Raw genomic sequence first — 25,008 nt, forward strand, 5'->3', positions numbered from 1 at the left:
ACTTATTAATTCTGCTAGCAATGTTCTGCTCAAAAAGCCTTTTCCTGTGCCAACGAGTTCAAGACTATTCCCCACTTCCTCTTGTATCACGTTCATTGTACCTGGTTTTATGTTGATGTCTTTGATCAATTTTGGAATTGAGTTTTGTGCAGGGTGATAAATATGGATCTATTTAGATTTTTTTACATACAGCCATCTAATGTGATCAGGTCAATTTTTTGAAGATGCTTTCTTCAAGTGTGTATTTCTAACTTCTTTATTTAAAAAAAAAATCAGGTGACCATAGATTATGTGTAGATTTATGTCTGGGTCTTCAATTCAATTCCATTGATCTGTTTCTGTGCTAAATCATGCTGTTTTTATCACTGCAGCTCTGTAGTACAACTTGAGGTTGGGGATAGTGATAGTTCCAGCAGTTCTTTTATTATTCAGGGTTGTTTTTAGCTATCCTGGACTTTCTGTGTTTCTACATGAAGCTGAAAATTGTTCTTTCAAGATCTGTAAAGAATTGCATTGGAATTTTATTGGTGATTGCATTGGAGCTATATATTGCTGTTAGTAGGATGACCATTTTTTTCTGATTAATCCTACCAATCCATGAGCATGGGAAAAGGTTCTATTTTCTACTATTTTTAATTCCTTCTTTCAGTGTCATGAGTCTTTGACTTGCTTGGGTAAAGTTACCCCAAAATGTTTTATATTTTTTGAGGCTATTGTGAAGGGTATTATTTCCCTGGTTTCTTTCTCAATCTCTTTGTCATTTGTCTATATGAGAGCTACTGATTTGTGAGTTAATGTCGTACCCTACTACTTTGCTGAAAGAACTTGTCAGCTATAGGAGCTAGATGGTGAAAAATTTAGGGTCACATAAGTATACCATCGTATCATCTGCAAATAAAGATACTTTGACTTGTTCTCTTCCAATTTGTGTCCCCTTGATCTTCTTCAGAAGTATTATAGCTCTAGTTAAGACTTCAAATACTGTATGAATAGGTATGGAAAGAGTGGACAGCTTTGTCTTGTTTCTGATTTCAGTGGAATTATTCTGTTTCTCTCCATTTAAGTTGGTGTTTGGCTATGGGTTTGTTGTAAACTGCCTTTATTATGTCAAAGTATTTCCCTTGTATGCCTAATCTCTCCAAGACTTTTAGAATGAAGGGGTATTGAATTCTGTCAAAGGCCTTTTCTGCATCTAATGAGATGATCGTGTGGTTTTTGTCTTTCAGTTTGTTTATGTGATAGGTTACATTTTCTGATTTTTATTTGGTGAACCACCCCTGCAAATCTGGGGTGAAGCTTGTTTGATCATGGTGGATAATCTTTTTGATGTGCTCTTGGATTCAGTTTGCAAGTACTTTATTGAAAATATTTGCATCCATGTTCATAAGGGAAATCAGTCTGTAATTCTCTTTCTTTGTTTAGTCTTTATATGGTTTTGGTATCAGGGTGACTGTGGCCTCATAAAATGAATTTGGCAATGTTCCTTATGTTTCTATTTTGTGGGATAATTTGAAGAGTTTGTTATTAATTCTTCTTTGAAAGTCTGGTAGAATTCTGCACTAAAGCCATCTGGCCCTGGGCCTTCTTTGGTTGGGAGACTTTTAATGACTGCTTCCATTTCAGTAGTGGTAATAGGTCTGTTTAAATTGTTTATCTGATCTGGATTTAATTTTGGTAGGTGGCATGCATCAAAAAAATATCCAACAGGCAGTGGTGGCCTACACTTTTAATTCCAGAACTTGGGAGGCAGAGGCAAGTGGAGTTCAAGGCCATCCTGGTCTACAAATTGAGTTCCGGGACAGCTAGGGCAGTTACACAGATAAACCCTGTCTTGAGAAATAAATAAATAAATAAATAAATAAATAAATAAATAAATAAATAAATAAATAAATAAAAAGGAAGGAAGGAAGGAAAGAAGGAAGAAAGGAAAAGAAAAATATCCATTTCTTTTAGATTTTCCAACTTGATGGAGTTCAGGTTTAAAGTATGTTCTTATAATTAATTTTCTGGATTTCCTCAGTGTCTGTTGTACACCCCCCTTTTCATTTCTAGTTTTGTTAATTTGGATATTCTCCCTGCTCTGTGGTTATTTGTTTCTATTTTATTGACTTCTTCCCTAAGTTGATTAATTCTTGCCATCTACTTTTTTTGGGTGAGGGTTCTTTTTTCTAGAACTTTCAGGTACTGTTAGTATAAGATCGCTCCGATTTTTTTGTTTTTTGTTTGTTTTTATTTTTCGAGACAAGGTTTCTCTGTGTAACTGATCTGACTGTCCTGGAACTTGCTTTGTAGACCAGGCTGCTCTCAAACTCAGAGATTCGCCTACCTCTGCCTCCCAATGGCTGGGATTAAAGATGTATGCCACCACTGCCTGGCACACTCTAATTTTTTGAATGTGGGTCCTTAGCACCATGAACTTCCCTCTGAGACTTGCCTTCATTGTGCCGCTTAAGTTTGGTATGTTGTGTTTTCATTTTCATTCAATTCTTAAAAGTTTTAATTTCTTTGTTAATTCTGTCTTGACCCGTTTTTTCATTGACTGTAGTGAGATGTTTCATTCCATGAGCCCGTAAGCTTTCTGTTGTTTCTGTAGTTGTTGATATCCAGCTTTATTTAATCCATGGTGGGTAGGCAGGATGCAAGATGCTATTTCAACTTTTTTTTTTTTATCTGTTGAGACACGCTTTGTGTTCGAGTATGCGGTCAGTTTTAGAGAAAGTTCTATGTGGTGCTGGAAAGACGTATATTCTTTTGTGTTTGGGTAAAATGTTCGGTGAACATCTGTTAGGTCCATTTGGTTTGTGGTATAAATTAGCTCCAGCATTTCTCTGTTTATTCTTTGCATGACCTGTATACTGGCAAGAGTGAGGTAGTGATGTCACCCACTGTCAGCGTGTGAGGGCTGAGTATAATTTAAGCTGTAATAATGTTTCTTTTATGACTTAGGTGCCACTGTTTGCTGCATAAATATAAAGAATTGCGGTGTCCTCTTGAATTTTTTCTTTGATGAGTATGTAGTGTCCTTCCCCATCTCCTGTGATTAGTTTTGGCTTGAAGCCTATTTTGTCAGATATTAAATTGCTTACACCAGCTTGTTTCTTAGTTCCATTTGCTTTGAATATCATTCTCCATCCTTTTACCCTGAGACGATGTCTATCTAACTCAAGGTGATCTTTGATGTTAAAGTGTATTTCTTGGCTGCAACAGAAGGATGAGTCCTGTTTTTACACTCATTCTGTTAGTCTTTTTATTGGGGAATTGACGTTATTGATGTTGAGTTATCAATGAGCAGTATTCATTGATTACTGTTTATTTCTGTTGTGGTAGTGCCCCCCCCTTTTGGTTTGCTGATCTGGGATTATTTATTCTTTGTGATGTTGTGTGTGTGTGTGTGTGTGTGTGTGTGTGTGTGTGTGTGTGTGTGTGTGTGTGTGTGTGTTTAACCTTTTCAGGCTGAAGTTTTCTTTCTAACACCTTCTGGAGCGATGAATATGTAGATAGATACTGTTAAAATTTGGTTTTCTCATGGAATGTCCTTCTCCATCTATGGTGATTAAAAGTTCTGTTAGGTATAGTAGTCCAGATTTGCCCTTGTGGTCTCAAGTCTGTAGATTGTCGTCTGTCCAGGTCCTTCTGGCTTTTAGAGTCTCCATCGAAAGGTCAGCTGTCATTCTAATAGGTCTGCCTTTATGTGTTACTTTTTCCCTTGCAAGTTCTCATGTTCTTTCTTTGTTCTATACACTTAGTGTCTTGATTGTTATCTGCTGAGAGAATTTCTTTTCTGGTCCAGTCTATTTGGTTTCCTGTACCTTAATCTGCATCTCCTTTAGTTTGGGGACATTTTCTTCTATAGTTTTATTGAAAATCTCTCCTGTGACATTGACCTTGGTTTTTTTTCTCCTTCCTTTATTCCTGTTGTTCACATATTTGATCTTTTCACAGTGTCCCAGATTCCCTGGATGTTCTGTGCCTGGAGTTTTCTAGCTTTAACATTTTCTTTGACCAAGGTATCGATTTCTTTTATCTTCAACGCCTGGGGTTCTCTCTTCCACCACTTGTATTCTGTTGGTGAGGCTTGCCCCTAAGGTTCCTCTTTGAGTTCCTAGATTTTTTATTTCTAGATTGCCACAGTTTGGGTTTCGGTTTCTTTGATTTTATTTCCACTTTCAGGTCTTGAACTATTTTTATTCATTTCCTTCCACTGTTTGGGTTTTCATAGATTTCCTTAAGGGACTTATTTATTTCCTCTTTAAGGACCTCTATCATATTCAATTTTATTTTGTGCTTCAGCTATGTTGGATTTCTCAGGAACTATTGCAGTAGGGTTGCAGGGTTCTCGTGGAGACTTTGCCCTGGGAGTAATGTTTTCACTGGTATCCAGGCATCTGAGTTTGGAATGACTGTAATTCTAAGGTGCTGGTTTCTGGTCCTGTCTTTGTTGGGTACTTTGTTTCTTTATTTATGTTGCCTTCTCTGGTTCTTAGGACAGTGTTCTTAGGCTGTGTGTTGCCTGGTATAGAATGTTTCTGGGATCCTGCCAGGTGCAGTCACTGGGGGTTCCAGGTACAGTGATTTTCTAGGTATTAAGAGCTGACCCTTAGCAATAGGAATAGGCTAGAAGGGGGTCCACAGGAAGGAGAAAGCAAGGTGTTTCACCAGTATCTGCTTTACCGCCTTTTAATGAAGGCAGAAAGTGAGACCAGACCACAGCAGGTGTTCTGCTACAGAGCTGGGGCTGAGACAGGAAGGGGGGGGGATTGCATTTGGAGGAGAGGAGAAAGGAGGGAAGATCTGCAGTTAGCCTAACTGTTTCCCTGGGAGGTGTGGCCCATGGCTTCCCAGGGAATCCTGGAGTTGTGTGACCTGGGACCAAAGGGTGAGTTGGGGAAAGAGATCTGCTTGATCCTCTGGAGATCTGAGAGGAAGGGCAGGCTGCAGCAGATGATTTGCTACAGAGCTGGGGACGAGACTGGGGCGGGGTTTGGAAGAGAGGAGGGTGAGGTGAAGATCTTCAGTTAGCCTATCTGCTTTTCTGCCCGGTTAATTTTTGTATGAAGGCATAATATTAGGATAGCAATACCTGCTTGGCCTGCTTCCTGGCTCCATTTATTTGGAATACTTTTCTCTCTCCTTTCTCTGTAGACCTGCATATCTTTAAAGTTGCATTTCTTATAGACAGAAAGATTGATTGCTTCTGTTTTCTAATCCATTTAGCCAAAGTGTCTTTTAATTGAAATATTAGGGTCATTAATATTTACGTTATCATTGAAAGGTTGTGTTAATTATAGTCGGTTTGTGTGTGTGTATTTTGTTTTGCTGTTTGTGTTCTTAATCATACTTCATTTTTCAGTAATTACAACTTCATTTTCTCTCTAGAGTTATTTGGCTATTCTTATTCCTCAAAGGGCTGGCTTAGTGGGCATCAATTCTTATCGTTTATTTGTACCATAGGAAGTTTTCATCTCTCTCTCTCAACTATAGCTGATAGTTTGGCTGGGTCCAGACATCAAAGTTAGCCTTCATTACCATTTTGAATTTGAAGTTCATGGCTCTTCTGATTTTCCGGGTTTCTATCAGCTATTATTCTCATAGATTGTCTTTTATATATTATTTCTGGGGTTTTTATTCTCTTGCAACTTTTATTCTCTTTATTTGTGCTACATACTTAGTGTTTTATCTATGTTATGCCATGGGGAGCTCTTTTTCTGTTGCTGTTCTGTGTGTTTCCTGTATCTATATGGATGTGTCTTTCCTCAGGGGAGATTTTCTTCTATAAGCTTTAAGATCTGGTCTGTGCCAACAACGTGAGATTCTTCTCCCTCATCTATGCCTATAGTTCAAAGATTTGGTCTTTTCACAGTGAACCACAGTTCCTGTATAGTCCTTTTCTGTGTGAATTTTAATCTTTCATGTTCTTTGTTTGTGTGATCTAATTCCTCTACTTAATCTTTGAGACCTGATATGTTTTTTTCTTCTCTCTAAAAGGCTTTCCCCTGAGTTTTCTAATTGAGAGCCTGAATATTTTTTCACCTCTACCTTCATTTTAGCTTGAGTTATCAATGTTTCTCTTTCATTAAGGGATTCAGTTTTCAAATCAAGGGCTTTCTCTGTCTCCTCAGAAGGACTTCAGCAGCCCCTCCTGCCCAGATAGCTTATACTCAGCCGAGAGGTCAGGAACCTTCTTTGACTTAGTTTTCTGCTCCACCCTGCAGGGTTGCTCTGTGTCCTATCAAAAGATCCCAGACCCCACTAGATTTTAGCAGCTGCCCTTGCCCTAGTCTGAGCCATCATCAGTGAAGCAAACGCCAGACTTTTGCCCTTGGCCTTCCTCTCTTAGCCTTTACTAGAACACGCAGACTTGGCAGCCCTCCCTGTGATGTCTCTTGCCCTTGGCCATGCGTACTTACCCTTCATTGGAACATGCAGACTTGGTAGCCCTGCCTGTGATGTCCTTCTTCCCCTTGCTCACAATCTGCTTTCTCTCCATTGGTCTGTCACACTCCTTCCCGGACTTGTACCTGTGGCCCTTCATGCATGCTCTTCCCTAAGGTCAGAAAGCCTTACCTCCAGATGTCATTCAGACTCATTCACTCTCCGCAGAGGCCGTGTGTTACCTCATCACATGTAACCTTGTGCCCTCATCCTATAAAAAATAATGTCCCTCATCTCTCAGTGCCCTTCTCCACGCTTCCATGTTCTGTGGTTTTAGCGCTGTCCAAAACTTCTCATGGATCTATTCCATTCTATGGTCTCTTTCCCCAGTGCTCTGCCTCGAGCCCAGAGCAGACTTGTAATGAGCAGCCGTGTATCAAAAGCCTAAATGAATACTAGTTCTAACACCTAGTATTGACCTTGATCCAAACCCCAGAGCCCACATCTGGGATTGATGTGGAAAGAGAAACCCAATTCCACAAAGCTGTCCTCTGCCTGCCACAGGTACACAGGCCTGCATACACACATCATGCAGGCATATGCCAACAATAATAAAACAAAACATAATACTACCACTTACGGGTTCCTGCATTATGCTACTCTCTACACAAGCAACCTTCTTCAGTCCACACTGGCATGAGAGAAGCTCACTGATGCAGGCTTTCCTCCTAGAGACAGGGCCCTGAGCTTGCATTCAGTGCAGAGCCACCAGCTGCAATGCCAGAGGGTACACGGGGGGTGGGGAGGGTTAAACAGCTCATGTCATCGTGTCAATGTTCACAGGACTCCGCCCCTGTTATGCTGATGCCATGTTCTTGATGTTTCCTCTCAGGTTCATGACTACCTCCGCAGCAAGTTGTGCTCCCTCTATGAAAATGACTGCATTTTTGATAAATTTGAGTGTGTATGGAATGGGTCCGACAGGTAAGAAACATTTGTGTTTGGGCTGAGAGTCTTTCCTTGAGGAGCCTTTGGATGATTTGCCCTAAATGGGGTGCATCCAAAAGGAGTTCAGTGCGGACCCCAAGACCTGGCCAGGGTACATTATGCAGGCCACGAACCGGAGTCTGTGGCCAAGCCTGTAAAAAGAAGGATGCAGTGAGGCCCCAAGTTTGTTTCAGACCTGGTGCAGGTGACAGTTCAGTGTCAACAAGAAAATGGTGTCTTTGACATACAAGGCACCCGAAATCTAGGGCCAGATGCCTACTCAAGACCACTGGTAAAACACCAGGAAATCCTCCCCTGCATAACTCTGGTTACTAGACCTATCCCCTGGAAGCTGCTAGAGCAGACCTGACTGAAGGCTGTGGTGCTTCATTAACAGAATCCAAGCCAATCTCATTTATCACCTTCCTTCAGAGTGATTTATTAGTGTTTTAAGGCCCTTGATTTCTACAATACTTCATATCACCTCCCAATAGTTCATTTTCAGTCTGACAAATACAGATGATTCTCTGACTAGCTATAAACTAGATGCAGGCTGTTGGGGCTCATTTAGCTCCTTGATGAAGGTGGCATAGTGTTCAATAGCATGGGACTTTTGCACAGCAGGCCTTTCTGAGATTCCAGCTTCAAGTCAGTGCCATGGTCTCTGACTATCTTGCCCTCTTCCCAAACCGCCACTGAATCTTCTTCTGTAGAATTCAACTGAAAGAGATGTAATAAACATGTAGCGAAGGACCCGGGTTGCAACTATCTAGTTTATTACAGGGTAAGAGAGCAAAGCAGCTGAACCATATGAACCAGAGTCCCCAGGGAAAGAAGCCAGCCTGTTCCTTTACTGCTTAGTCTTTGTTAGTTGATACAATTTACACAACTGTTGTTATTCCATTTCTCCCCTCATTAACATAGATTCATAACCAATGACGACTAGGTGTGTATGCGCAAGACATTTTTACACACATCTCTTACCCTAGCCACAATCCAGCAAGGTTGTTTCCATCATCTCTGTTTCCCAGTTGAGGAAGCGAAGAGACGGGAAATTGGACAATTGGTGCAATGGCTCAACCTTGAACATTAGCGAGCCGTAATTACGACTTTGAGTCCTGAAATCAGTTCTTCCATATCAAAACTGGGAATTTTGTTCAGGGTTCAGATAAAGTTAAGATATTTAAGGGTAAAACATATTCCTTCTGACTTACCTAAAAGTAAGTTAGATCTTGATAGAGAAGAGAACATCAGTGTCCTAGAAGCTGCAGAATCAGGTGGCTAGGTACTTACACCCTGTGGCCTTGCACACGTGCATTCTGTGTTTGTCACACTCGTTGTCAGTGTGCACACCTTCATCTCCCCCGAAACTGCCTTGCATGAGTTACTGAAAGCTGTGATTGTGGTGGTAGAGCCCCTTGTATCCATATCCCCATGACAGTTCACTGGGTCACCCAGACAGATAGATACCCCTTTATCCATAGCCAGTGAGACAAAACTCAACTTTTGATTAATCTGCAGTTGATGAAGTTCCCAAAGCAAGCTAGCCTTACCAGTTTTTTTTCCCTCCACCAAAACACAGATGACATCAGGCATTCCTTCCCAAACACAATCTGTCAGCCTCTTTGGGGTGCCACCTTTAGATGGTACACACGGGGTACAGGCGGCACTATACCTCCCCACTGCCTGCCACCTATCTGAAATGCCAGCTTTAAAGATTCAGTACCCTGTTGCTGGAAGGTCTTAGGCCTTCACTACTCTCCCACTCAATCACAGACATCCCCGAGGACAGAGAGACTGCAAAAACAATGCTTTCCTCCAAATTTAGATTTAGGGTAGTCAAATCTGTTTACAGTCTCTCCGGGTAAGATCATGGCATCCATTTTTTGAAAACATCAGATTATAGAGCTGGCTCCTAAAAGGAGAGAGGCCACCCTGTGGTGGTCACTGCTTCAGTACTGACAAGCTAAGTTCCCTGAGCTCAGACAGCCCAGAAATTCCAAGACAACAATTGTGTGTCAAACCTGGAAAATAGTTTGCTGGTTCCATGTGTTCCTGCTTACACCTCCTCATTGTGGCCCCTATCTTGGGGTTTCTGGTGCTGTAAAGAGACACCACGGCCACAGCAACTCTTATAAAGGGAAACATTTATCTGAAGTGGTGGCTTACGGTTTCAGAGGTTCAGTCCATTATCATCATGGCTGAGAGGCAAACATGGTGCTGGAGAATTCTGCATCTTGATCCAAAGGCACCAGGAAGTAAACGAGACACTGGACTACCGGAATCTTGAGCATATACGAGACTTCAAAGCCCACCTCCATAGTGACACACTTCCTCCAGCAAGACCACCCCTACTCCAACAAGGTCACACCTCCTTATAGTGCCATCCTTTGGGGGCCATTTTCTTTCGAACCACCACACCTTACACTAATGGAAAGTCAATAACTCTAGAATCATAACAACTGGACCATATTAGTGACCCAAGAACAAAAAGTCTCTATGGAATAAAAATAAGTAATACTGATGGTTATCTCAACCTAAGCCCAGTCAAAGAGCTTGGCACGTTTAATGACTCAAAAAGACGTTAGTGCTCTCAGTTTAGCCCTCTGGTCCCTGTGAGTTGAGATGTCCATGCTAAGCCTCCTTGGCTCCTGAAAGATGCTCTGGGGATGTCTTGCCACCCTTCTCTGTCATACTCAGTCTCCCCTCTCCCCTGCAGTGTCATCATGACCGGCTCCTACAACAACTTCTTCAGGATGTTCGACCGCAACACCAAGCGTGATGTGACGCTTGAGGCCTCGAGGGAAAACAGCAAGCCCCGGGCTATCCTCAAACCCCGAAAAGTGTGCGTCGGGGGCAAGCGAAGAAAAGACGAGATCAGTGTGGACAGTCTGGACTTTAGCAAAAAGATCCTGCATACAGCTTGGCATCCTTCAGAAAACATTATAGCAGTGGCGGCTACAAATAACTTATATATATTCCAGGACAAGGTTAACTAGGAGGACAAGCTATTACTTAGTCTCACATACTGAATACTAGTCAAACGAGTTTTTAAATGTTTCTTTGGGTCTTCATTTGATGCATTGCATTTTATTTCCCTATGCATAAAACAATTGGAATAGGATTAAAAAGGAGTTCAATGTTCCCAGCTCCCCAATTCTAAGAAACTTTTGTCCAACTCGGTAGGCTCGGGCCACTTCTCTTTAGAACCGAGAGCTGCCAACTGGCACTAATTCTCCCATAGTCGACTTGAATTTCTGATGCATTCATCATTGCCCAGTTTTCTCTGGTGGATTCCGTGTTTTGTTTCTAGGTGTCTGCTGCGATAAAAATGAGATTGTCTGTAGTATTTAAGGCGAAGAGATAAGGTTTTTTTTTAATTAAAAGCAATTCCATTTGTTTGAAAAAAATCAACAAAAAATAAACACTGTTTACTCTTAGAGAGTTTCTCTTTGTGAAAAACCAGGCCTAGCCAGTATATATCTCCCATGCCTTCCCACCCATTTCCTTTTAAACAGTCCCATTGAAGCCAGAGACTTATTTCATGAGGCTGAGAAAGCGGTACCGAATGGGAAGGGAAAGACATCATGACACTGCTTTCTCTTTTGGTGAATGCCATAGAAACAGCCTGGGAATGTAATGGCCAAAGCACCACAAACACTTTAGGGAACTCAGAGAAAATCCTTTCTCCACGGGGCTTCCCAGAGTTTGCTTGGCAAGGCCAGCTGAGACCAGAACGCTTCCATTGCTTGTTACTCTTGCTTTTATTTTTGTTTCCTTTTAAATGGCTCCATCTAATCCCTGCCTCCGTGGTCCTTGGCTCTTTCCCTTCAACCTCTGCCAGAGGATTTGCCCATTGACTTCACAAGGCTGTGCCCCGGTTGCTTGGTATCAGAAGGTCTCAATGAAGCAGTGAGGCATAACAGCAACAGCCCCCCAAGAAAGGCTGGCTTGTTCTTATGGGTTTATTCCTCCTGAGCAACCCCTCCTCTTCTCCAGAAACAGGCATCCATCAGTCCTCACTGGCTCTAAAACAAAGGCCATAAAGATGCTGGTTTGTAAACCTAAGCACACATCTCTGAGTTCACTTCAAACTCGCCAAACTGGAAAAATAGACTTAAGAGCTCCCTCCCTCCTTATAAACAACAAGGAGATGGGGGGCTGTTGGTGGGGGGGGGGGGTAATGGGCTCGGGACACAAACCATCATCGCTGCCTTGGCCTTGTGTTCTAGTCACATTTCCTTACACTTAGCTTCCTCCAAGAACTAACTGTCATGAAACATCAATTCTGACCAACAGTATTTCTTTTCATCATTAATCACAGCGGCCGGTTCATCCTTCTCTTGTGATAACGCAATGCACCACTTCTGAAAAGCCATTTCCATAAGCAAGTTCAAAAGTAAAGCATTTATACACTCAGAGAGGAAGTGTAGAAGGTGCTTGGCTATGTCCAAAAAGTGGGACCTAGGCTTCTACTTGTTGCTCTATTTTAACACATCTGCCCCCATTTTCATCTGGTAGACAGGAAATAACTTGAGGTGGGAGATTTTCACTACAAAAGAAATTCTCCTTCCATTTCTAGATTTGTTAGAACTCCCAATATTTTAATTCGCTTTGGAGGACGAAAAAAAATAGAAGCATCATGCTGACTCAATTTCTAAGCTGTTGTCTGTATGCTAACGGCTTTGTGGAGTTGGAATCACTATCTACTTAAGTCATAACGATTTTGTAACATACATCCCAATTTCAGGAGCCTTAAAACACAAGCCTTTGCCTCTCCACGCAGCGGGCACATTAGGGTGATGATGTGACTTTCCTAATGTTTCTCAAGTTCTCTGCAATGCCAGCTGTGCCTTGGGCATCTTTCAGGGCCACCAACCAAGAAAGTTCCTAGGAAGGAAAGTGGCTCTGTGAGACTTTCCTTGATGAGAAATTCCTCCAGCTCCTAAAGAACATTAATAGCTAGGAAGGACAAGTCACAGATGTTTGCCATCTTCTTGTCCTGCTCCCAACTCTTGGGGATCCCCCTCCTCTGACTATGCCAGGTGGGGTGTGTATACAAATCATTTATAGCAAATTGAACACTAGCCTTCCTTTGTACTCTTGTTCATTACACGCGTTTCTTAGTCACCTTTCTTCAGAAGCATGCTATCCTCCTCCCAAGGACAAACATCCCTGAAATGTTGGTCTGCTGGGCTGGTGTTTCTTTCAAACAGAAGCTGCATTAACTGTTCATATGTGAAACATGTATGCACACACCTCCCGAGTCACTTTGTGAGCCACCAAAGGTGGGCTTACTAAGTCCAAATAGCTGGCATGGTGGTTCTCCACTGATGGGTGGGGACCCCTTTGGGAGTCGAACAATAACCCTTTCACTTAGGGGTCACTAAGTCCATCAGAGAACACAGATATTTCCATTATGGTTCGTAATAGTAGCAAAGTTACAGTTATGAAGTAGCAATGAAAATAATTTTATTGGTGGGGGTCACCACACCATAAGGGACTGTATTAAGTGGTTGCACTATGGGAAGGTTGAGGACCACCGAACAAGCATGGCATCAGTACCCTCAGAGGCATTAGTATATCTCGATGGTTTGCACATAATAGAGACATCATTGCTCCCCAAAACATATACATGAACAGTTCGGTTCTGATCATCATTAAGAAGCTCACAGGCTCACTACAACTACAAGCCCCCACACTGTCTAACAAACTCCATACAGAGCGCAGCCTGTGATCTGGAGGTCAGTTAGAGACGTGCGAATGAGTTAGAGCACAAGGCCACCAGACTCCGCCTTGCACTTGAAAGGGAGCCTCAGACAAACGCCAAAAAGACAAACACAGGAAAGGATGTCACTAGAGCAAGCCCTCAGGTGGCACTAACCACCATCTGTCACCACTTGCTGGCTCTTTGCCAGATACTGAGCAGTGACTCCTTTTCGTCTCCTTGAGCCCCAGGTAAGCTTTACTTAGCCAACCCAGATGACCTGAAAACCAGCCTGCTTTACTTTGAACAAGTTTGTTTGGCTCCAAGGACCCTGCACTACGTGAGGTAAGCGCCATCAGATTACGGCTGGAGGGCATCAGTTAGATTAAATAAAATGGAAGGCACGCCTTCCTGTGCTTAAGACAGCCATGATTTCTTATCCAAAGGAGGAAGAAAAGTCACAAGAAATAAGAGTGATGTAAGCAGGCAACAAGGGGCAGCGTGCCAGATAGGCAGGCAGTGGGATTTGCTTGTTTCTTAACCACTTCAGGCCAGGCTCCTGCCCTTCCTCTTCTGCTGCTTAAAGCACAGCAGACCAGCCACACTAGCCACGCCCCCTGAGGATTATGAGAGTGTTTTCATGCTCACTTTGTCCCTTCCTCCCTCCACACTCAACGCCATCGAATCCCACTTTGCAAATGGAGAATGACAGATTGTCCTCCTAGCCAAGGAGATCACCAGGGAGAGATGGATCTTGGACTCCAATTCGGTGTGTCTGACTGAAATGGAGCTGTTAAAATCCTGGCTCAACTACAGACAAAGCTAACGTTAACCAGCACTTCTCACGGGCCAGGCTTGGCTCTACAAATTACACGTGCATTGCCGGTGGTGGTGGTGCACGCCTTTAAACCCAGTACTTGGGAGGCAGAGGCAGGCAGATCTCTGTGAGTGTGAGGCCAGCCTGGTCTATAAGAGCTAGTTTCAGGACAGATAGGACTGTTGCACAGAAAAATCCTGTCTCAAAAAAAGGAAGGAAGGAAAGAAGGAAGGAAGGAAGGAAGGAAGGAAGGAAGGAAAGAAAGAGAGAGAGAAATGGTATTTCTATGGCTAAATGTATCTGGACAGATTCGTTTACACCAGTATCTTTATAACCATGATCAATGTGTTACACTAGGACTTAAGAACAAACACAGAGGGAAAAAAAAGGCCACAGTGGCACCTGGCAAGAAGAATCTGTCAACTCCTATAACCCTATGGGTGATGGGTAATGTGAGTTACCTTTGACCCATATACTGCTGTGTAGCAAGTGACTGAACTGTTACCGTAGAGGAAGCAAACGACAACAACGTTTACACAATTCACAAAAGACAAAACCAGGATGCTTGGTCTATGTTCTTATCCACATCCTGCACTATATAGAAAGAGAAAGTATTGATTGGAAAGTCAGTTTTAACCATGAGCCTAAGTTCACCAACATCAGAGGTAGCCTGACAGCTTATGAGTGGAAATCAGGAACCAGCTCTCAGGCAAAAGGATGGAGTTACTGAGACAGGCAAGACCCTGCCTCTGTTGGAGGTAACAAGCATGTAGGAGTTCTGAACACATCATCTGTGCATTTGTATCAGGCAAGGCAGGGTGAAGGACGCACAGGAACTACAGAGGGACTGGATGATTAAAGTGATAAGATAAAGCTTACTCAGAATCTTTGACACCTAAGCAGCATTTTGAGGCATGCCATCCAGCACCCAAACACAGTACAGTGCTTCAAATAGATGGAACCCCACAGAGAAGCTGAAGCGAGAGTGGGCGTGGTGTGGCATGGGAGCAAAATGCCAAGCTAACACTCTCCTTGTGCTACTAGAAGTGCATTTTCAGTTCCCCAGAGCTAACCCACCCCTCCTGGCTCTCGCTCACCCAGTAACAATGTTATTACTGCTACTTGGGTTTGAACCTAGAGCCTCACACAGGCCACCCAAGTACTCCACCACTAAACTACCACACCCCTAGTCCCAGTTACAAATATTCCTCAAGTTCCACATCCAAGTATTTAAACATAATAAATGGGGAAAAAAGAAAAGCTATATTTACCGAGCAGTCACCATGTGACTATGAAAATAGAAACATTGCTGTGGTAGACTCGAAGGCTTGTGTGACAGCCCAGAGACTAATCCAAGTCCGTCCTCCTCCAGATCCTGCATCTCTTCCTCCACAGTGATGGGTGATGTGTAGAGACCTTGACTTGTCCGTTCTCACCAATGAGGAGACACAGAAACGGGCCACACTGTGGGCAAATACTGATGCATGACCAGGAATAAGTACAAAGTCCATACACTCTGTGGGGTCTCCAATCTCCAGCTCTGACCCCAATGTTGATTATCCCCACCGCACCCCAGTTCAAATCTGCCACACTAGATAAACTGCTAGGGCAGACCCAGCAGGGCCTATCATGTCTGCCTTCTCCTGACTTAAGAGACTGAAGACAGTGATTGCTGTGGGGCCAGAATAGCCACTGCTAGCCCTTCACCTTGTCACCAGCCCCTCTAAGTCACCCCTGGGATTCTTGGGTAGGCAGAGTCCCCCATGGCCACCATCTCTGACACCCCTAGCTATTGTTTTCACTCTAGGCAGGTGCATTTCTCCCAAAATGAACCTTAAGAGGAAAACCCAGAAGCCTCTGGGACCAGCCATCAGTGTGGCATTTTCTTGCCTTAGTTGGGTCATGATTTGCCCTTCTGGCCAGAATGCTGTGGGACTCAACTTGTGGGTGTCAAGAATCTCAGACACTGGAGTTGAAAGATGTCTACTTCAATGGCCAAAGAAAAAATGACATTTTGGAACTCTGAGCAGTCACTCATTCACTAAGTCTTTAATAGCTGATCAAACAATGCCTGACAAACATGTGCCAAGCTCATCTGCAAGGCAGTAGGGCTGGTCCCTATCTACATACAACCCGTAGCACACGGGAAGGGACAACCTCGCAGGCAACAGTGGCAGCTCAAGGTCTTGGCTCAGCACCTCTGGGGACAAGCCCACCAGCCTCTCTGCCTGCCTGCCTCCTTAGATGCAACCAGATCTCTACTACTGAAAAGCCGAACGACTGTGACAAATGACGTCATTGCGCCCCAGTGCCCTTACTAATAATAAACCTTGCTCTGTAAATTCAGTGTGAAAACTGAAAGATCTGGTACCCTCCAAGCTCGCAGAAGGGTGCCTGGCCCAAAGAGGCACTGTGTGAATGTATATTCGTATGTCTCCATTAGAACTACAAAGAACCACACCTGCCCTGCTGGGCAGAGCAGGTACGGAGGGCACACAGGACCACCTCAATCAAAGAGAGGAACTGCACAGGAGGCAATTCCTCAGGTGAAACCTAAAAGACAAATGGGAGTGAGTCGTCCAGGGGAAGAGAAAATAATATTTCAGGCCTCAGGGTAGAACGTGCAGGCAAAACAACATGTGGGTATTTAAGGAATTTACCATGCTGCAGGGCAGCTGACTAGAAGAGGCAAGGGACAGACAATCCTGAGGCGTGAGGGACACAATGAGAAAATAATGCTTGGCCTCATTTGGGGTCACCCGTGGGGCCTGTCTGAAACTAGTCCAGGAGCAGCTAACCTGAGCAATTCCAGCTTCCAACCTAACTTAGCAAGTAGTTATTATCCAGTCCCCGGTGGATACACTAATGGCCTCAGCTGGACTGTCACCTCCTCGGAAAGGCCTTTCCCTGACTCTCTAAGTTCCATACGTATGAGGCATTGCTTAGTCCACTCTTGATCCTCAGAGCAATGTTCGGCACATCCTAGATGCTCAATAATGTTTGTTGAGTGAATCGGCACACCCAGAAGTCAGTGCGAGCTCTCGCCCTTAGGAAGATCACAGGACCAACAGTGGCTGCTGAGTGAGGGGAACTCAACATCTGGAGATCCAAACAGCACCACAGGATTGCTCGGAGGACTCAGGGGATTAAAAAGGAAATCTGAGAGCCAGTGAGCCAAGATGCATTAAGAGCAAGCAAGCAAGCTCAGAGTCGTGTTGGTTAACAGAACACATGTGCCCAGGCCTAATGCATTACCCTCCCTGCAGCTGTTAGCCTTCTGGGACCCCGCAAAGCATGCAGAAAGGTTGACAGCCTACAATCAATACCGTGTTCACTGACGCAGGAAGCAGTATTATCACATCCGAGTTATCGCTCCCCCCCACACACACACACACACATCCTGGCTGCAGCACTAAATATTCCCCATAACGAGGCTATGGGGGTGACAAGAGTGATTATTCTCAAAAAAAGGGGAGACAAACCTTGCCCGGGACATTCTTAAGGAAAAGCAGGCCAGTTCCCTAAAGAAATCTCTTGGGGCTGAGCAGCCGCTTGGCAGGGCAAGGAGGGCAGGGGAGACGACTGGAACGCTCATTTGCCTAAGTGTCCACGGTGCAGAGGGGACTTTCTGAGTGCAATGAAAGCAATGGAAGGTTGTAAATTAGAGAGGAGGTCGGTGATAGATTGATAAGGATGGCGAAGTGTGAATGCTGGATTTTGTTCTATATATTCAAGTCACACCAATAAAAAATTGAAAGAAAAAAAACCCTGAATTTCCCCCAGTATAGCTTTCTTACCTCAGATTTTCTGGTTATGGCACAACCAGAAGTCGTATTTCCTCTAAGCCATTGGTTTCCAACCCCAAACACAAGATGCTTATGAACAGTCAGAAAGCAACAAATAAGTACAACTGCATGTTAAACACAACCCATTTCCCAGTGAAGCAAAATGGGTTCTATAGCATACAACACAGATCTGCTAGTGAACACATCGACAGGCTAGAGCACAGCTCAGTGGCCTACTGCTTGCCCAGAATGCACAAAGCCCTGGGTCCGTTCCCAAAATCACACACATGCACACATGCGCACATACATATAAGACAATAATACAAAAGTGGTATGATGATTAATCTAAGGACGTGGCTCAGGGATAAAGCGGTTACCTCACATGCACAAAGCCCCAGGTTCGCATCCCCAGGACGTGAACAAACACATCATGCAGTGATGTAATCACCTCTCTTGGATTCTCACAGGAGCAGGGCAGAGGCGGGAAACTGGAGCTGTGTCCTCTTGTCAGTGAAACACTTAATGAACGGCAGCCCTACTTTCTGTCCCCTCATGTCCTGCCTGTCGAGATGAGAGGCAGAAGCTTTCATTCATTCATTTGTGATGGTTGTTGGTGACAGATGCCAGAATGAACACATCCATTGGTTATTAGACAAATGTTACCATAACTGTTTGTCGGTCACAGAGGAAGAAACTTCCGAAGCAACCTGACTTTCCTCAGGTACAGAAAGTGTGTCCCATCACAGGGGTGGAACTTGGCTCTGAGCAGCTCTTGCCTCCGGCCAGCACAGAGATGGTTAACCCACTCCATCACTCTCGTGTGTCCCAGGAGAGACTCTGGGGACCATCCAGCATGAACAGTGATTACAGCTTCCCCTCATTCTCCAGCATGAAACAAATTCTTCTTGCCACGACACTACACACATGTATGCACACACGCTACATGCCCAAATGGGCTCAACACCACATTAGCAGACCCTTGGAGGATCCTGTCTGAATTCATTATCTTCCCTGTAGCTGGGGAGGATGCTTCCCGATAGCTTAGGGACAGAGCCTGAAAACAGAGGCTGTAAAGCTTTTATTATCTTTTACATCGGGACTGAGGCTCCATTTACAAATTAAATCTCCACTGGGTTGGTTGATAGTAAGATTATATGACTCTACATAAGACTGTTATGACTGTCTTTTTATGTGCTCGCTACGACATAACCGCCTGGGCGAGGAGCGATAATTGCAGATTACTGCTTTTGGAGACGTTTCAACTCAGACATTTTCATGACCAAAAACATAGTGCCGATTTCTCACAGCTACAAAGAGACTTCTTCCAAGGTGGGGCTAGAAACCACGTCTTATGAACTCTGAAGGTCCAGTTTATTGCATCATATGGATGTCATTTTTCACTCTCCCATCTTCCCAAAATAATGGATCTACTCGAACCCAGGCTGACGTGCTTTGATATTAGTTAGCACAGGTGGGAACACTGAATTTATTTACCACACTAAGTATCATTAACAACAAGTTTTAATACTGTGAACTATTTTGTCTTCTTAAAAATTTCTTCTCCAGGTGCCCGAACTGGCCTTCCCCTGTAATCAGATTGATGACTATCTTAATTGTCATCATAGAACCTTCATCTAGCCTCTGATGGAAGCAGTTGCAGAGATCCACAGCTAAGCCCTGGGCCGAGCTCCTAGAGTCCAGTTGAAGAGAGGGAGGAACAATAATATGAGCTAAGGGGTCAAAACCATGATGGGGAAACCCACAAAAACAACTGACTTGAGCTAATGGGAGCTCACTGACTCTGGACTAACAACTGGGGAACCTGCATAGGACCAAACTGGGCCCTCTGAACGTGGGTGACAGTTGTGTGACTTGGGAGGTCTGTAGGTCCCCTGGCAGTAGAACCAGGATTTATCCTAGTGCATGAACTGACTTTTTGGAGCCCATTCCCTGTGGAGGGACACCTTGCTCGGCCTAGATACGGGTGGGGGGCTTGGTCCTGCCTCATAGTGATGTGCCAGTGAGGAGGGTAAAGGGAAGTGGGGGGAAAGGGGGAGGAGCTGGAGGAAGGGAAGGAGTGGGAACTGGGATTGGTATGTAAAATGAAAAAAGATTATTTTTTAAAAATTTAGGTTAAAAAATAATTTCTTCTCCAATTACTTTATAGCTCCAATGCCTCGGCGTGAACTACAGAGATCACAAGGCCCTGGCCTCAGAGAATCTAGACAAATAGGAGGTGTCATCCCAAATAGGCCCGTTAAAAAGCTGCATGGTAAACACAGAGATACAGAGGTTGCTGTGGGTTTGATGTGTGAGGACATCCACTCTTCTGAAGGAGGGGAAAGTGGGTTAAGTCCAAAAGAATGGCAAAGGCCACCTAGGTACGAAAGCATGAGAACCGCAAGTTGTCTGGCTGAGCTGGAAGGGGAGCGTCTCTGCAAAGCTGGGCTTCCATGCTGCTGAGAGAGGAAGAGCGGTCTGCAGAGAACTGTCTAGACTTTAGACTCACAGTAGGCTACGGAACGCCCCCAAAGATGGGAAAGGAGTATTGACCTAGTTGGTATTGCGTTTTTGAGGTTCTCTCTGGCAACTGTTTAAATGGAAGATTTGAAGGGAACAAGGTTGAAGGTAAGGAGAGTACTTAGGAAAATGTTGAAGTGGCTGTTCAGCGACACTATTCCCGGGGAGACATGAGCAAACATTTAGTCACCCCAGATAAGGGAACTGATGACAGACAAAGGACAAAGGCCCCAAAAATCCAACATGGCGAACCTATGAGTTTTACTGGGGTTTCTTCCCGGAATTTGAGTGAGGAGTAAGATATAGAAGCATAGATGACTCAGAGAGCTCTGTCACCAAAGCCCACTCCAGCTGGGTGACAGTCCACCAAAGCAGGAAAGCTGAAGGGCCCAGCCAGCAGGCAGATCAACAGGGTGGAGAGTGAGTGCCCTTTCTGGTGGCTCTGTGGTCTAGTCCTCTTCCAGGCAGGTCAACCCATCGCTTCTTGTCGGCCCTTCAGCTTCTCTCTGCTTAGTCCAGGCTGCTGGGTATCAGCTCTTTCCAAGTAGCAAAGCTGGTCTGAGAGTCTTCTTTGCAGCTTGTCTTGTCTGAGAGTGACTCTCAGCATCTTTACTGTTTACTCCCAGGAACCGAGGGTCCCGTGAATCTGCTCAGTTTCAGGAACTTCCTGAAACTATTTTGAGTTCTTTGCTTTCTGTCTTAATGAACTTCCCTGCAGGATAGAATGTCTTAAACTCAAAAGAAACTGTTGCACCTCAGGGGCCCAGGAGAAGGAAATGATAAACCTGAACTGGGAATAAAGGGGAAAACAGAAAAGGTAAAATCAATACAATTGAAAGACTGGTTTCATGTGAGCAACAAAAGAGAAGCTAACCAACATGCCTTGGCTGACAGCTATGTTGCTCAATGAAGACTCTGAAATGAGGTGGGGAATGAGGAAGCAGGGAGGTGTGGGGAGTCAGGTGAGTCAGACCCAGGTGGGGATAGAACTCTAGGTATGGAAATCAAAATGGCTATCGCCTAGATGTCACTTGACCTGACAGAGAATCAGGCATTAGCTTGTAGTGGCCTCTGCAGTAGGGATTACACAGGGACCTGTATCATGAACATGTTAGCTGAGCCTAGGACCTACATAAGAAGGTGCCCGTTGAGGAGGGACCACACAAAGTAACAGGAGAGGGGCCAGCAGAAGTGCAAGACCCATGGGCAGTGGCTCTGGATGAGAGAACAGAACTCTCTCTGTGAAAGGCAAGGTTCCTACAAATTATATATTTTTTCAAAGAAACCCAGAAAGAAAAATGGTTAAGGGGCTTTAAAGATGATGTCCAAAGTCAGTGAACTTGAGAAATGTGTTCCACTTGGTGATGAGGGAATTGTAAGGAGGGTAGAGCCGTGTCATAGGCTTTTTAGTGATGCCATGAAACAAAATGGCCAGAAAGAAAGTTGGAGAGGAAAGGGTTTATTTGGCTTACACTTCCCTGTTGCTGTTCACTACTAAATATGGTCTGGACAGGCACTCAAACAGGGCAGGATCCTAGAGGCAGGAGTTGATGCAGAGGCCATGGAGGTGGGCTGCTTACTGGTTTGCTCCTTTTCATTGTAGATATTCATAAGAGTAAACACTAATAACCACATGACAGTCAATACTAGGCTGATTTGAGATTTCCTCTGCCAAGAGAATTAATCCAAAACTCTACTTTAGCCTCAGGCAGACTTTTCAGACAAGGGCAAAAGTTGCCGTATTCTTTGCCAAAATATCACAAGAACAGTCTGTGGGCCACATACTAAAATTCTTCTCCTCTGAAACCGCTTGAACCAGGCCCCCACAATTCACATCACCCTCAGCACCACTGTCTTCCATGTTCCTACGATACTTAAAGCATTCAACTGCTTTGCTAATCCAAAATCCAAAAGTCCACAGTCCTCCAAACAAAAGCACAGCCAGGCCTATGACTGTAATATGCCAGTCCCTGGTACTAGTTTCTGTCTTAATTAGGGTTTTATTTATTGCTGTGAAGAGACACCATGACCATGGCAACTCTTATAAAGGAAAACATTCAACTGGGGCTGGCTTACATTTTCTGAGGTTTAGTCCATTATCCTTGTGGCAAGAAGCATGATGGTGTGCAGATAGACATGATACTGGAGAAAAAACTGAGAGGCACATGTCTTGATCCACAGACAGAAGTTATACAGTACCAGGGAAAGAGACCAACCACTACACGGAGGCAGGAGAGAGATGAGGCCGCTGTCATTATCCACATTCGGTATCAGTTCTGAAGGGTTTACTCTGTGCCAGGCACTGCTAAATGCCGCAAAAACCATCCCAGCAGACCTATAAAACAATGCTGCTAGTCACTCTACAGGTAGGAAGACAGGTTCAGGAGGATTCGTAGCTTGCCCAAGATGACAGTTGAGACGGCAGAAAGACAGGATGCAAATTTAATCTGTCTTACTCCTAAACCCTTAACAACCCAGAGAGACCTCAGAAACAAAAAGGCAGACCTCAAGAACAGTGAGTATTCCAGGACAGTCCATCTCTGTCAGCCTTGATTCCTATTCCAAAAGACCAGGGAATCCTTTCAACTATGCAGCCCCTTCTGAAGACCAGAGGCAAAGGCTCCTGCTGCCTGATGCTGGCCTGCATCCGTAGAATGCTAGAGGAACTGAGTAGGTAGGGAAACTCAGTTAGAAACTAACATAAACCGCCTCGTTTTTCTTGCGGCTTTGGAGATCAAACTTCCCATCCCCAGGGTGGGGGGAGTGCTCACACACAGGACACACACTAGGCAGACACTGTGCCATGGAGCTATGCTCCCACCTCAAAGAGCTTTTTTTTTTCCTCATAAAATGGAACAAGAAAGAAGGTTGGCTCTCATGAGGTTATTTCTCTAAACAGTGGCAGGGAAGTGCTATAAAACGTCTCATAAAATCCCGTCAACTGTACAAATGTCACGGACTCAAATTGAACAGCGACTGTGTGAGTCATTGAACATCTGGGCTAAGGTTCCAACAGCCAGAGCGCCCCAGGCTCAGATCTGGGTTTACCGATACAAACCAATCCATCAGGACTCCTCTCTGAAGCTGCGTCCTCCCTCTCCCAGTGGGGCTCACCTCTCCCCCGTCCCTCCGTTCACTTGATAGGTTAGTACACTCACTCTCTAATAACAGTTTCGGGGGGTGGAAGTCATCCATCTTTCTCGACCTTATAGGCAGACGCATTCTGAATTTAGGTCCCTACAGTCAGCTCCAGGCAGATCCTCTGATGTCCAAACAATGAGCAAAGATGAATGCATGCGAGAGCCCTGGGCGCCTTGAGGCGTGGGGTCAGTTTAGAGAAAAATAAATAAATAAAAGCGAAGATAAAACTTCCATTCCAAATAGACTCCCCTAGAAGTTGCAGCTTGAACTTTTATTGGTTTTTCCCATATGCTGCTAATGAAATAAAAGGAACCTATTTTGGTGCAACCAGCTTTCTGTAAAAACACAATGTACTGTTCCTAGTTCTATCAGACCACAGCTCTCTAATATTAAATGCTCAATAAACAGTAGCTACGCGTCAGATCTCATTACGTGGTCACCACAAGTCAATGCCATAGATACTGTTTATCCCTGCTTTAAAGGGCAAAGACAGAGACTATTGCTCAGCGATTTGCTTGCTCTTGCAGAGGACTTGAGTTCTGTTCTCAGCATCCGCATGGTGTGGCCCACAAGCACCTGTAACTCCAGCTTCTGAGAATCCTGTAACACCTACTTCAGGACTCAGTGGGCACCTACACACACACACACACACTTAATAAAAATAATTTTTAAAGGAATTAAGTTGAGATTGAAAACACACATTTTCTGAGCAAAATGCTACCACAAGAATAATTTGAAATGCTACCACAAGTATAATTTGAATCTGAATCTAGACAGCCATGTGGGAGAAATAAAACATTTTTCAGTCAATCTGAAAGCCACAGCAGGTTTTTCTATGGTTTCAAGACTTTGGCAAGCACGGACTGTCCCTTTAATTTCCTCCCTGAACTCAGTAGAAATCTTCCTTTTCTCCACCTTTGGAAGGTCTTAGTTTGTCTCACTGTTCCAGGACACAGTTCACCACAACAGGGAGAACCAGGGAACAGGAATGTGAGGCAGCTGGTCACATGACAAGCACAGTCCGGAAGCAGAGAGATGAACGCTGGTTTTCCACTCACTTCCTCCTTAGTCCAGAACCCCAGTCTATGGGATGGTGCCACCTGTAGTTAGTGCGTATACTTCTACCTCAGTCAGCCTAGCTGCATAATCCCTCTTAGGCATGGCCTGGGGATCTTCTCCTAGGCGATTCTAGATCCTGTCAGGGTGACAATCATTAGCCATCACAGCACGGAAAACTGTTTTCTTATTTACGAGTCTGTCAGCACCGGCTGATGCGAACCCTGCCCTCTGTTTCCCTGCCCTGATCAGACTGACAGTCTGACGGAGAGAATGGCGTCTGTGACGCTGGTAACAGAGTCATTGAGCTCTAGCATAAGAGCCTCTATCCAGGGAAGTAACTTAAGTAACTACTACCACATTAGGGCCAGACTTAATACCTCCTTTGCAGTGATTGGCCCAGGCTTCTACTTTTGCTGCAAGGTCCCTTTCCCTGACCCTACCTTTCAAAGAGAATTCCAAAAATAAGGTTGTCCGTCTCCTATAGGAAATGAATTGTAGGTTGTATCTAATAAGAAACAAATATAAAGTCAAACTTACAGACTGCAGGAAGGGTACCGCTGGCCAAAGTTTCTGCTCATACCAGTGATTCACGTATCAGACTCAACAAGAATTCAGACCCA

The 25,008-nt window shown here is 44.3% G+C and overlaps 1 protein-coding gene across 3 annotated transcripts in view; it reads left to right on the forward strand.

Moving 5' to 3' along the window:
* The window catches only part of Ppp2r2b (protein phosphatase 2 regulatory subunit Bbeta), a 398,669-nt gene extending 387,870 nt beyond the window's left edge, over positions 1–10,799 (forward strand). For all 3 annotated transcript variants that reach the window (XM_075968754.1, XM_075968753.1, XM_075968755.1), the window contains 2 exons: positions 7,265–7,356; positions 10,079–10,799. In XM_075968754.1, the coding sequence (XP_075824869.1) occupies positions 7,265–7,356; positions 10,079–10,358 (372 nt within the window). In that variant the 3' untranslated portion in view covers positions 10,359–10,799. The remainder of the gene's footprint in view (positions 1–7,264; positions 7,357–10,078) is intronic.
* The last annotated feature ends 14,209 nt before the right edge of the window (positions 10,800–25,008 follow it).

This window comes from Microtus pennsylvanicus, chromosome 4 (genome assembly GCF_037038515.1).
Source record: "Microtus pennsylvanicus isolate mMicPen1 chromosome 4, mMicPen1.hap1, whole genome shotgun sequence".
NCBI lineage: Eukaryota > Metazoa > Chordata > Mammalia > Rodentia > Cricetidae > Microtus > Microtus pennsylvanicus.